At 36.2% G+C, this 12,171-nt stretch overlaps 3 protein-coding genes across 6 annotated transcripts; 1 reads left to right on the top strand and 2 right to left on the bottom strand.

Moving 5' to 3' along the window:
* Positions 1 to 896: 896 nt before the first annotated feature.
* LOC116119161 (serine carboxypeptidase-like 45) lies at positions 897 to 4,129 on the top strand. The gene is made up of 10 exons (XM_031405103.1): positions 897 to 1,272; positions 1,366 to 1,467; positions 1,593 to 1,688; positions 2,090 to 2,182; positions 2,281 to 2,360; positions 2,484 to 2,765; positions 2,887 to 3,011; positions 3,355 to 3,447; positions 3,537 to 3,654; positions 3,748 to 4,129. Exons 1-10 carry the CDS (start codon positions 1,017 to 1,019, stop codon positions 3,895 to 3,897), a joined length of 1,395 nt encoding a protein of 464 aa, XP_031260963.1. The 5' UTR covers positions 897 to 1,016; the 3' UTR covers positions 3,898 to 4,129.
* Positions 4,130 to 4,143: 14 nt separating this feature from the next.
* LOC116119163 (protein NEOXANTHIN-DEFICIENT 1) lies at positions 4,144 to 7,907 on the bottom strand. 4 transcript variants are annotated; one of them, XM_031405104.1, is made up of 11 exons: positions 7,655 to 7,778; positions 7,290 to 7,389; positions 7,115 to 7,198; positions 6,953 to 7,016; positions 6,781 to 6,827; positions 5,938 to 5,998; positions 5,554 to 5,592; positions 5,069 to 5,240; positions 4,825 to 4,888; positions 4,686 to 4,742; positions 4,144 to 4,465 (listed from the first exon to the last, which is right to left on the bottom strand). In XM_031405104.1, the coding sequence occupies exons 2-11, from the start codon at positions 7,352 to 7,354 to the stop codon at positions 4,222 to 4,224; spliced, it is 897 nt and encodes a 298-aa protein (XP_031260964.1). In that variant the 5' UTR covers positions 7,355 to 7,389; positions 7,655 to 7,778; the 3' UTR covers positions 4,144 to 4,221. The 4 variants fall into 4 exon arrangements, with proteins under 4 accessions (XP_031260964.1, XP_031260966.1, XP_031260967.1 ...); XM_031405107.1 differs by having other exon boundaries at positions 4,145 to 4,465; positions 7,290 to 7,382; positions 7,655 to 7,907; XM_031405105.1 differs by having other exon boundaries at positions 4,145 to 4,465; positions 5,944 to 5,998; positions 7,290 to 7,760.
* Positions 7,908 to 8,858: 951 nt separating this feature from the next.
* On the bottom strand, positions 8,859 to 11,860 carry LOC116119159 (pentatricopeptide repeat-containing protein At5g13270, chloroplastic-like). The gene is given in 1 exon segment (XM_031405101.1): positions 8,859 to 11,860. A coding segment is annotated over 1 exon segment (2,340 nt). The 5' UTR covers positions 11,740 to 11,860; the 3' UTR covers positions 8,859 to 9,399.
* Positions 11,861 to 12,171: the final 311 nt, after the last annotated feature.

Raw genomic sequence — 12,171 nt, 5'->3', positions numbered from 1 at the left:
CACCCGAAGTTTAGTGATAATAATTAATAAGCCTCTCCTACATTTTAACTAAATTTTTGGACATATGCGATTATCTTCCTTAAGTCATTTTTTGTCTCCAGAACAGCCAAAAACATAATAAAACACATGGAAAAACTGTATGATTTTGGGCATCTGCGGGGTTATTAATCAACTGGGAAGTTTGTTCTTTATGGGAAAACAAAAAAGTTATGGTTGTCATTAACCATGATTCTCCCAATACCCTTTTTTGAAAACAGAAACAAATTTTTATTTTCTTGAAAATTTTATTGACAGATATAATTACAATAGTTGAGATTCCCTATGTCACACCCATAAGGGATTAATTAATAACTAAACAAATTATAATTGAATCACAATAAGCTAAGCTTAAATTGTCATTAACCTTATATTAAGTGGAGTGTTACACTCTTGTTCTAATTTGTGTAAAGGAAGCAAGCTTTTTTTTTTTTTTTTTTTTTAAAGCTGCTCTCCCTGGAGAGCAGGTAAAAGTAAAACAACGCAGTATATGGTACCAATGCTGATGGAATGGAAATAGTGATGAGACAAAAACACACCAGTCCTGTAATTTCCGTGAGCCAATGCAGAATCAAAAGCACATTCTGTCTTTTCATTATCAATCCACAGTCACCCACCATTGGCTTACTGACCCAGTTCACCATTATCAGACACTGTGATTGAAAAAAAAAAAATGAAAAAAATAAGAAAATAAAATCAAAATCTAAGACCCACTTACTAATTTCACATCTGTTTCAGCTCCAAATATAACTCAACGGTGACTTTTGATCCCTCCCCCACAAATAATAATAAAAGTCTCCCTTAGAGATACCATTATTAAAATAACAAAATCACATTGCTTTGCCTTTCTTATTATTCTTATATAATCCCCTCCCTACTGGCTACTACTGGTCTTCATCTAAGCTCTTCTTTTCTCTTATTCTCCTTAAAAGCACACTCTTTCTCTTTCTGGCTTCTTTATTCTCTTACTGTAAAAAGCCATGTCTTCTCTACACTGGAAAGTAGTAGCATTGGTTTCAATTTTGCTCCAGCTATGCTTTTGCATACTAGTGGAGTCCAATCCTTCTTCTCATTTTGATAGAGTCACTTGGTTACCGGGTCAACCCCAAGTCGGGTTTCAACAATATTCGGGTTATGTGACCGTCGATGAGAAGAAACAGAGAGCTCTGTTTTACTACTTTGCTGAAGCTGAAATAGATCCTGCTTCTAAGCCTCTTGTTCTCTGGCTCAATGGAGGTCTAAAACCTCTCACTTCATCACAAATATAGCATTAAACTTTGTTTTTCCTCAGCTATCCTTTGATAGTTTGCTCTTGATCTTTGTTTGCAGGTCCTGGTTGCTCTTCTCTGGGAGTTGGGGCTTTTTCTGAAAATGGGCCATTTAGACCCAGCGGAGAGGTGCTGGTCAGGAATGAATTTAGCTGGAACAGAGGTATAATATAAACTTACAGTCAAACCTTCTGATGAGTTAAAAGTTTTCTACTTTGTTCTTTGCGTTACTGTGTAGCTTTTAAAGAAGCCAAAGTGCTGATCTTTAACATGCTCATTGTTCTGCAGAAGCTAATATGTTATATTTGGAGACTCCAATTGGAGTTGGGTTCTCTTATTCAAGGGACACTTCCTCGTATGAAGGCGTTAATGACAAGATTACTGGTATTTCTCACCGTTTCAATGCTCATAAACTCATTTCTTTTTCCTTATCAAATTTTACTTCATGTAAGTTTTTTCTGGAAAAGAAACAAAAAATTTCTGTGCTGGTATTCAGGTCTAACTGTTTTTTTCCCCTTTAATGGAACTTCTCTTTTGTTCTTTTCTAAATTTTTGGGTTACCCTTTTTTCTTTCTTTTGTAAATCCTTCGGAATCTTGAAAATAGAATGATGGCTGGAATATTTCATCATGTTCTTGGCACTAGTATTATGATTGCTTTACAGTTATACAATGTTCTATGCTTACTGTGCTTGTTTTGTTGTTTTCTTTCTGATTTGACAAAAAGTTGACCTTTACAGGCCACATTCAACTTTCTGAAACATCGTTTTTGTCTTTGTGATTATAGCAAGGGACAATATGATGTTCTTGCAGAACTGGTTTGTAAAATTTCCTCAATACAGAAATAGAAGTTTGTTCATCACAGGAGAGAGCTATGCTGGTATTCTTTTGCTTCTCGAAGTAATTTTTTCTCTTTCAATCTAAACCATGATTTTGATACTGAGATTTACTTCTATTTTTCTTTTTTTATATGACTAGGCCACTATATACCCCAACTGGCCCAACTGATGCTTGAGTTCAACAAGAAGGAGAACTTGTTCAATTTGAAAGGAATTGCTGTGAGTAGTCAAATAAAGAGATTTTTAATCTTTCACCTCTCCTAGTAATTTTTCTAAATTTTAACATTTTTTTTTTTCTTTTCTTTGATCTAAGATACCTTCTGACTCTCCATTTAATGGCAGCTGGGAAATCCAGTTTTGGAATTTGCTACCGATTTCAATTCGCGGGCTGAATACTTTTGGTCTCATGGACTTATATCTGATTCCACATACACAATGTTCACTTCTTTCTGCAACTATTCCCGATATGTAAGTGAATATTACAGAGGCTCTGTCTCTCCCATTTGTTCAAGGGTAATGAGCCAAGTGACTAGAGAAACCAGTAGATTTGTTGACAAATATGATGTCACTCTTGATGTTTGTATATCATCTGTGCTCTCACAATCCAAAGTCCTTACTCCCAAGGTGACTGCCATTTATTATTTGTATATCAATCCATCATTTATGGATTGTGTTCCATCTTTTAAGTTAACTAAATCACAATTAATTTCTTAATAATTTTCTCTTCAATCATTTTGCTCCGCAGCAAATGGGTGAAAGAATAGATGTATGTGTGGAAGATGAAACTGTTAATTATCTTAACAGGAAAGATGTGCAGCTGGCTTTACATGCACGCCTTGTAGGAGTTCGTCGTTGGGACGTTTGCAGCAAGTAATTCTACACTCTGTTTTTAATAATTCTTTTGCTAGTATGTATATATAAAAAGATAAAAAAAAAGAAAAAAAAAACGACCAAACAATAAGAAAAAACCAATGCACACTCTATTGAATACTTCAACTTGTTGAAATAACTTCCTACTTCTTGTATTCTATTCAGGAAAGAAAAGAGAAAAAAAAAAAAACAACTACGTATTAAGAGAAAAGAACATTATCAATATGTGGCCATGAAATTTGGTAATTAGGTAGAAACTTCTTCGGTTCTGGATTTTCTGGAAAAAGGTTGATATCCTTTAGTTGTGAAGTCTAATTATTGTCTCTCTACCATACTATTACAGCATCCTAGACTATGAGCTACTTGACCTGGAGATACCGACAATCACAATTGTTAGACAACTTGTTAATGCAGGAATCCCAGTTTTGGTGTACAGGTAAATATTCCTAGCCTTTGAAGTTTACTCAAGAATATTATATCAAGATTGTTGTAGAAATGATATATATTGGTATTCTTAAATTGCAGTGGTGACCAAGATTCTGTTATCCCATTGACTGGAAGTCGAAAATTGGTGAATGAACTGGCAAAGCAATTGAAGCTCAGAACCACTGTGCCTTACAGGGTATGGTTTGAGGGGCAGCAGGTAATTCTGGTGTATACTTGAAGTTCAAGAAACTTGATGGTAGTTTTAATAGAGAACTGTCATGTGAAAACATAATTTTTCTTTCATCTCCAGGTTGGTGGATGGACCCAAGTTTATGGTAATATCCTATCATTTGCCACCATTAGAGGAGCATCCCATGAAGCTCCATTCTCTCAGCCTGAGCGATCACTTGTGCTTTTCAAGGCATTCTTAGATGGACAGCCTCTACCAGAAGCATTCTGATTTGCTGATCAGGTCTTTGATGGGAATACAAATTGGGATTGTAAGTAAGTTTGATTGCTAAAAAAGGTAATTGTTAATCGTCCTTGAGAGAAATTGCATTTGTTTGTTCCTTGTTTACCAAGTTTGTAATTGTCCATGTTATGGTTGTACAAAAATTTTGTAAAATTTCAGAGAAAGGAAAAATGTGTTCTTTGTGTACTTCTAATGTTTTATTATAGCATAATATATCCAAATAATTGGTCAGCCCACAAATATTAACTTAACACACTGCATGTGAAGGAATTTTTGTTTAACTTATCAAGAAATGAGGCAGTACATGAATGATCAAGAAATTTTTAAAGAACTTTTAGAGCAATTGGCAACAACAATGGGAGCTTCAACTTGCATTTTCAAACAATTGAATTCTAGAGCTATTATTGGCTTTGATAACAACACAGATATGCTCAAGTTACGTTCATTATCTATCAATTCTTCAGTAGCAGAGTTTGCTGTTTGGTGGAGGTTCCCGGTGTCCTCTTTTGGTGCAAAAGATGGCCCTGAAACTTTTGCTGGCTCCACCGCTCTCACCCTGTATTGTTTCAGGAATCATTTCATTCATTTAAGTCAACCCAGATTAAAATTACAGTAATCTACTTTTTCCCACTGGGGGGTTTCTCTTTAGAAGTACAGAAATTAGAACTCAAAAAGGTCTGTCACTACAAAGTTAAGCATTCACATGAACCTTTACTTTGGGAAACAAAAAAAATGAAAATTTCTTTATATTAAGAACGATTCTGTATCATAAATACCTGCATTCAATATGGCAAGAATACTTTAAAAGGTTGGGAATATACTCTGAATGGCCACTGCAGTTTAGAGCATAAAAACTTACCATTGTTACAAAGTGCAACTCTATATCCTTTAAACAAAAAATCAGCCAAATTTTACCTAAAACTTGGCAGTGACATTTTGATTGCAAGCCCCATCCTCTGGTCGAATTTCGGGGTAGGCCCTATCACCAAGTTCGTAATCAGAAAAACAAACGATGCCATCAATAAGAAGTATGGAATTTCACAGGAAAATAGAGATAAAAGAGGAGAGTGAAGTCCTCTTCCCAGAAAATGTGAAATTCTACAAAAATTAGCCACATCAACCAGCAAGAAGTAACAGAGTCAGTAAAATTGAAGATCACCTATAGTTGCTAGTTTGATGTTACAAATATCTGTGGCAACACAACCCTTGTTTTCGCTCACTTGTAAATCCATGAAACCCTTTGGAGTGCATGTCGTGGTTGTACCCAAACCAATCATGTTCAGAAAGCTACTGGATTTACGCTTTGGTTGCCCTTGAACAGCAGTAATTCTCTATAACAAGCATCAAAACACAATGTTAGATATGCACTTGCTTTAAGCGTATTAAGGAGAGCAAAGTACATTTTCAATCTGCCTAATGCCACAACTGGATAGAGTGATCCTAGCCAAAAAAAAATTATATAAAAGGAAACCCCATCGAAGAAGATTGGCAATTATAAAGAAGCATACACACATCAAATGGTTAGAATGTAGCAATAAATCATCTTGATAACTAAAAGACATTATGTGAGCTAAGCTATACCAATATCTATTAATTCTGAAATTGAAAAGCCCTAATAATAAAGAATGTAGCGCAAAGCTTTACCTTTGTAAATCTTGCAACCTGACTTGGAAGCCCTACATACTGCAAGAGAAGGAAAAATGCATAAAAGATCATAAATAAGAGATATTGTTTCTATTCCTTTGAAATGTATCTTGTTCATGAGACTGTAAACAATGGGGTTGCCATGCTATATAGTTCAAAAGTCTTATATAGATTCCTTTCTTTGTTTAATTTATATGTACTCTATATTTTTCGACAAATTTTTTAGCTAAATGCATTCTGTTTACAAGCAATACACAGGGGGCATGACAATTTTGGCCACCGTCTCTACCAAATAGTGAGTGGGGGGGATATTGAAGTCAAAATAGTATGACTTGGGTATCAAATGAACTTGAAAATATAAGAATGTGCAGAGGATTTGGTAACCTCCACCTTTCGTCCATGATCACAAGCCTCATCACTGTTCACAAGCACCCTAGCAGCCCATCTGTTGCAAAAAAAAATGAAGTCTAATAATCATTTGGTTGGGGGAGGAAATGGGGAGGAAATGAGAAAAGTTTAAGGTACAGTTGCACAGTTCATTGACCCTGTAGTCATAATTTATAAATTTAATAGAAAAACGACATTACCAAACCTATATGATGAGGAAAAGTGCTTCTCAACAGCCAATTCGAGAATGCCACATCAACACAGATAGTGTATAATTGGTCGGATTCACATGGTTCATTACAACAAAGATTTTCTCTACAACTACTAAAGCTATGGCGGCTAGGCCCACTGCTGGAAAGCAAATGACTGTGGTGGCTTATAACAAATTGATTCTATGGTTTTCCCATGCATGAATCAGAATAAACATTAAACAACAGCAACTTGACTAATTGTTAATGCCATTTACAGAAACTATCCGTACTGTAGCTAACATGATAATTATAAAATAGAATTCAAATAATAGTATCCTTTAATAAACACATGTGAGACATTCAAGATTAGGAATTGTTAACTGGAGGATCTTGTATCTAGCATAATTATTATAAGCCAGTTTAAAGTTCATGAGGGTTTTCAGGTTTATGAATACCCTTATAAACCTGAACCTGAACCTGAACCAGAACCAGGAATTTCAAAATCAGGATAGCTAAGTTGTAACCAACTTGTTAGTTTTGAAAGCTCTCTGGACTTTTTAAGAAAAATATGGGTGCATTTATCTAAACACGTTTTCAACAAACTGTCCATACCAATGGACTAAATAGAAAGAGAAGATAGGGAACATACGCGCAAGATGTCGGCGGATTCCACACGATTCCTGCAATCACCACAAGCTGGTGAAGAAGAAACACACACAAGGATAAAAAGTTAAATAAGATTGTGACTGATTGAATTAACTTCAAGCACGCTCTATACTTTTCAATAATGGTAATGAGTGGCTGAAATGAAAGTGTACAACCTCATCAAAGGCCCCAGCTGGACTGTCCTCATAACTAGCAAGGAAAAAGCCACCAAGAGTGTATCTGCAGCACACAAACTCAGGTTTTTTGTAATTAGTAGAAGATGAAACTGTTAAACCTCACTAATCAATACCATAACTTTGAAGTTAAGTATTGAGTACCCAAATGCTTCAACTAATCTCAACTCCTTTGGGATGACTGCTCGAGCAGTTTCTGCTTTCACAAGATGGAGCTGGTATAGTGCACTGAAATAAAAGAAAAACATAAATCATTAGCGTATCAAAGTGATGGTGAATAATCAAATTCCTGGAGGGAAACGTAGAAAATTACACTTGCCTGCCTTTAAATGTCCATGGAGGGTTGCCATAGCCAGATGAACATTTTGTTTCTCCAACTTCCATAGACTTTATATGTGCTTGAACTTGAATACTAATTTCTTAGAAGACTAGATTCAGAGATGCCAAAATGATCTTAATATAGATCCATCACAACTTAAGTGGGTTTAAGTAAATTTCAAATTTCTATCAAGAATTAAACTACCATGCATGATTTCCGGTTCATATTCGTCACACAAAGTACAAGAACACGAATTCAGCTCATTCAAAGGAACCAAAAATAACCAAGACTCACATAACCCAAATAAAACCATGAAACAAATAACATAAACAAACTATGTACCAGCAGAAGCAAAAATTAATTACCTTATAGTACGAATGTAATAAGCCAGAAAAGCTACAAGGTTTTTAGTTGTGCTTGAAGCAGTTCCAAAGAAGAAGAAGAAAGAAGTGAGGATATATTGAAGATAACAAAGACTAAAACTTTTTGGTGGTAGAGTTATATATAAAGAAATTGACAGAAACCCAGAAGAGAAATGAGAACAAGTTGTGTATGAAAGTGAGTGAAAGTCGGTAAATATACGAAGAGGAACCGACAAAGCAAAGAGTAGTCGAAGGAGTGGATAAACTTTATCTATATATCCAACCAATCGTTTTTGGCGCCAACCGAGTATAATTACACAATACCATCCGTCATTCTCTACAGCTTCGTAAAACCACTTCCTCATCTTAAATTTAATTCTTTTGATTTCTGGTTTATAGAGGACATGACAGACGCAAAGATATGTGGGTTGTTGTTGGTAAATTACCTAGAAGCATTGCATATTTTATTAATGGAATCCAACTCGTTACTCGCTTAATCTACCTTTCAATTTTCTATTCCAACTTGATTTCAGTGTCCAATAAAATATAGGCTCTTACAATTCAAAGTTGAATGTTGTATTGTTACTTTCACGCAAATTTATAGCTGCTCATTGAAATGGCAGAGATTGTGGATTTTGAAAATGGATTACAATATTTATGCATTCAATTTGCTCAACTTCGATAACGTCCCATCCTTGGTGACTTAATTTACGCTGGCATGGACCCCAATAATAATTTCCCAACAAGCACCGAAAATCTGCAGAATAGAAAATGACGAAGGTGGAGTGTTTTTATTGATCGGTCATGCCATATACATCTCAATCGAACCTTTAAATTCTCCGATTTGAATTACCCGAAAGATGCCTTCCATATATTAATATTGGAGAATCCAATTGATAAAGGTGGAGTGTTAAAAGAGTATTTCCATTCATCCATCATGTCATATAGGCTCTAATAAAACATCCAGTAGCTTTGATTTGAATTATCAAAGCTATTGGATGTTTTATTAGAATTCAAATAATAAAACATCCAATGGCTATTTAGATACGCTTGAATGACACAGTCTCATAATAAGAATGTAAACTTTTTCCTTTAAGAATAATTATAAATAATAAAAAAACTGATCCCTTTTAATCTTTCTAATATTGAATGATTCGGAATTGAATATTCAAATAATGGGATATTAAATATTATTAAAATAATCCTATTATAATATGATATGGAAATGGAATTACGTCCCATAGGATTTGAACCTATACCCAAGGTTTAGACTTTAGAAGACCAAGCATGAAATTTTGGTTTCATTGGAAGATACAATGCAACAACGTGTCAGCTAATCAGCTTGTAGAGCATCGCTTTCGCATATGATATTACATTTGTACTTTAGGTGGGCTACTAAGTCTGTGGCTGTGATCACTTGAAGGCGCTCAATCCAATAACATAATTCAATATTTCAATGAATCTTGTCGAACCAAGATTGGTTTATTCACCCCACTTCCACTTGTAGGTGATGACTGTAGATTTCTTCTCTACAGTGCAGGGAAGATTTAGTGATAAACCCTGCTGCAAATTCACGCCTCACGCGTGCAAACAGCCACCCGTCGCTAGGACACCAAAATCCTACCCCACTAGCCTATCATTTCAAAGAAAAGAATGCCGTAATGGCATCTTATGTAACTGAGAAACAGTGATGTGAAAAAGCTTGCCTGCTGTACATTCTGGGATATCTTCTGTTCTATTTGGAAAGATCACCAGTAATCGTTGCAAGAACATTGCCCTGAGTGGAAATGATGGAACCTGCTGGCATCTCTAACCACAATCTTACGCCCAGTGACCGCGGACACATGTTTTGCAAAGTCATGGCAGTCCTTACACGCCCGAAGGTTTTTGAAAATTACAATAGGAGCATTAGTTGGGGTTGATATGAGCCCAAATGATATAGCAAGTCTCTCACTATGATCAAGAAGTTGTTCTTTTCGCTCAGGCAAACTAGCTGATAAATCTTCTTCAGTTAGAAGGCCATGTTCATGGTTTAACATGGAATCATTAAACTCCTTTAACTTTGAGTAAATCTCCTCTGTCTGAGGATGGTGTTTATCACCCACCACAAACCGGTGTACTTTTCCCTTGACAGTAATCCAACTGCAACTAAGTTCCTTCCTCAAATTTCTTTCAGTCATCGTTTTCCTAATATTAGCTGCTTCTTCCCATTTCCCAGATGAAGTATGCAGGTTAAATAAGAGAATATAGCTGGAAGTATCCTCGGGGTCCAGCTGAAGGAGGTTTTCTGCTCCGATTTTTCCAAGCTCAAAATTCTTATGGACCCAACAACCACCCAATAAACACTTCCAGCTCATTGTGTCAGGATCAAATGGCATGCTCTTTATCAGCTCATTTGCTTCCTTCAATAGCCCAGCACGAGAGTAAATATCAATCATACAATTATAATGATCAATAGTTGGGTTCACACCTTACTCACTAAGCATTGTATCCATAAAATGCTTGGCCTCTGTAATTAATCCTGAATGACTACAAGCAGTTAAAACTGCAATAAATGTAACTGCATTTGGCCTCACACCACAGTCCTGCATCCTCCTAAAAAGCCTTAGAGCTTCAGAGGCATTGCCATGATAAGAATTACCAGATATTATAGCAGTCCAAGCAACAGTATCAGGTGCATCTATCAATTCAAATGCTTGAGTGGCATAGTCTAACCTTCCACATCTGGAATACATACTAACCAAAGCACTCTCTCCATATAGGTACGAGATTACACCATTTTTCATAGCATCTGCATGAGCTTGGCCACCCAAATTGAAGTCTGCAAGTGCAGAGCATGCTTGAAAAATGTTAGTATATATCCATGAATTAAGAACCGGACCTTTACTCCTTAAAGATTTGAAAATTTTGACAGAATCCTCAAATTTTCCATTTTGGCAATAACCACTTATCATAGCACTCCATGAAACATCACTTGGTTCTCTTATCCTCTCAAATGCTTGACAAGCAGATTCAAAACTTGAACATTTGATGTAAAAATCCACAAGAGGAGTTCCCACCGAAACATCAGATTCCAACCCAAGTTTAACAACAAAACCATGAATTTGTCTTCCCAAGTTCAAGTCCTTCAACCCAGCACAGGCTTTGAGGACAATTGAGAATACAAATTCATCCAATTCATTACCTTCAACTACCATCTTCTCAAACAAATTCAAAGCATCCTTCAATTTCTCAGCTTGAGTGAACCCCACCATCAATGCTGTCGAAGCTACAGAATCTTTTTCATCCATCTGACCAAAAACACGCTTAGCATCATCTAAACAGCCACATTTCACATACATGTTACAGATTGCTGTATTAATAGAAACACTGGAACTCAACCCGCTTCTTATAACATGAGAATGCAACTGTTTACCAAGTTCCAAAAAACAAGGATGAACTAAATACTTTAACAGACCATTGTATACCAACGAATTCGGTTCAATTCCCGATTCGATCATATCTGAAAATAACCGAAAAGACTTATTCAAAAACCCTGCCTCCGCATAAGCAGATATGATAATCAACCAAGAAACCAAAGTTCTTTCAATCATTTCATCAAACATCTTCTGCGCCTCAACTAGGCTACCACAATCACAATACATACGAAGCACGGAATTCTGAAGAAACCCAGAGGGATTCTTCACTGTTTCTCGTAATCTATGGTGAAAGTATCTTCCATCTGACACTGATTTTAAATTACTACATGCTTGAAGGAGGCATTCGAAGGAGTACGGGCGGACGGAAACGCCAGCGTCGCCCATTTGCTCGAGAAAAGCACGAGCTTCTTTGAGCTTCTCCTGTTTGGACAAAGAAACTAGGTGTAGGTTCTCAACTTTGCCAGCCTGGTTTTGTTGCGGGGTTTTCAGGGAAGAAGGAGCGGTTTTGAGAGAGAGCCATGAAGGGATTTGACCAAAGTTGGGAGGCTTTATGGTTGGCGCATTGTCTGAAGCCGCCGCTAGTATAAGTGAAGTATTGGAAGGTAATAGAGGCAAGTGATGCTGGAAAGTGATTGAAGACATGCAATTGTTTGTACAGTACACTACCATGAAGATAATCTTGGTCCAGAGAGTTCAGTTGTTTCCCTCACAGCACTTGATAGCAGGATTTGGCGACTGTTCTTAATGTTCTCCCTATTTGACGGGGCCACGTCGCACCCATAAGACCTGCTTGTTCTATACTTTCCCGGTACGACTACTTTATACATCAATAATTCTATACTTAGGAATTCATATACAAAAATATATATACAAACTGTGAAATACTAAGAATACACTTGTCATTCTGCATTCCGACTTTTCATTCCAACTGACATAGAGTGCAAACTGTGAAATACTAAGAATACACTTGTCATTCTGCATTCCGACTTTTCATTCCAACTGATATAGAGTGCAACAGGGCCGTTTCAAGAATATTTATAACCCTAGTCAAGAATTACTTTACGACCTTCAAATAATATAAGCATATATTAAAAAAAATAT

This window comes from Pistacia vera, unplaced genomic scaffold (assembly GCF_008641045.1).
Source record: "Pistacia vera cultivar Batoury unplaced genomic scaffold, PisVer_v2 Contig875, whole genome shotgun sequence".
Lineage (NCBI taxonomy): Eukaryota > Viridiplantae > Streptophyta > Magnoliopsida > Sapindales > Anacardiaceae > Pistacia > Pistacia vera.
The sequence above is the reverse complement of the archived record's forward strand: the minus strand, read 5'-3'. Positions and strand labels throughout refer to the sequence as shown.

Coding starts and splice junctions, on each gene's coding strand:
- LOC116119161 (XM_031405103.1), top strand. CDS start 1,017: ATGTCTTCTCTACACTGGAAAGTAGTAGCATTGGTTTCAATTTTGCTC. Junction 1,689..2,089: donor CGTTAATGACAAGATTACTG/GTATTTCTCACC, acceptor TTGTGATTATAG/CAAGGGACAATATGATGTTC. Junction 3,655..3,747: donor TATGGTTTGAGGGGCAGCAG/GTAATTCTGGTG, acceptor TTTCATCTCCAG/GTTGGTGGATGGACCCAAGT.
- LOC116119163 (XM_031405107.1), bottom strand. CDS start 7,354: ATGGAAGTTGGAGAAACAAAATGTTCATCTGGCTATGGCAACCCTCCA. Junction 7,017..7,114: donor AGATTAGTTGAAGCATTTGG/GTACTCAATACT, acceptor TGTGTGCTGCAG/ATACACTCTTGGTGGCTTTT. Junction 5,241..5,553: donor AGGTTGCAAGATTTACAAAG/GTAAAGCTTTGC, acceptor TGCTTGTTATAG/AGAATTACTGCTGTTCAAGG.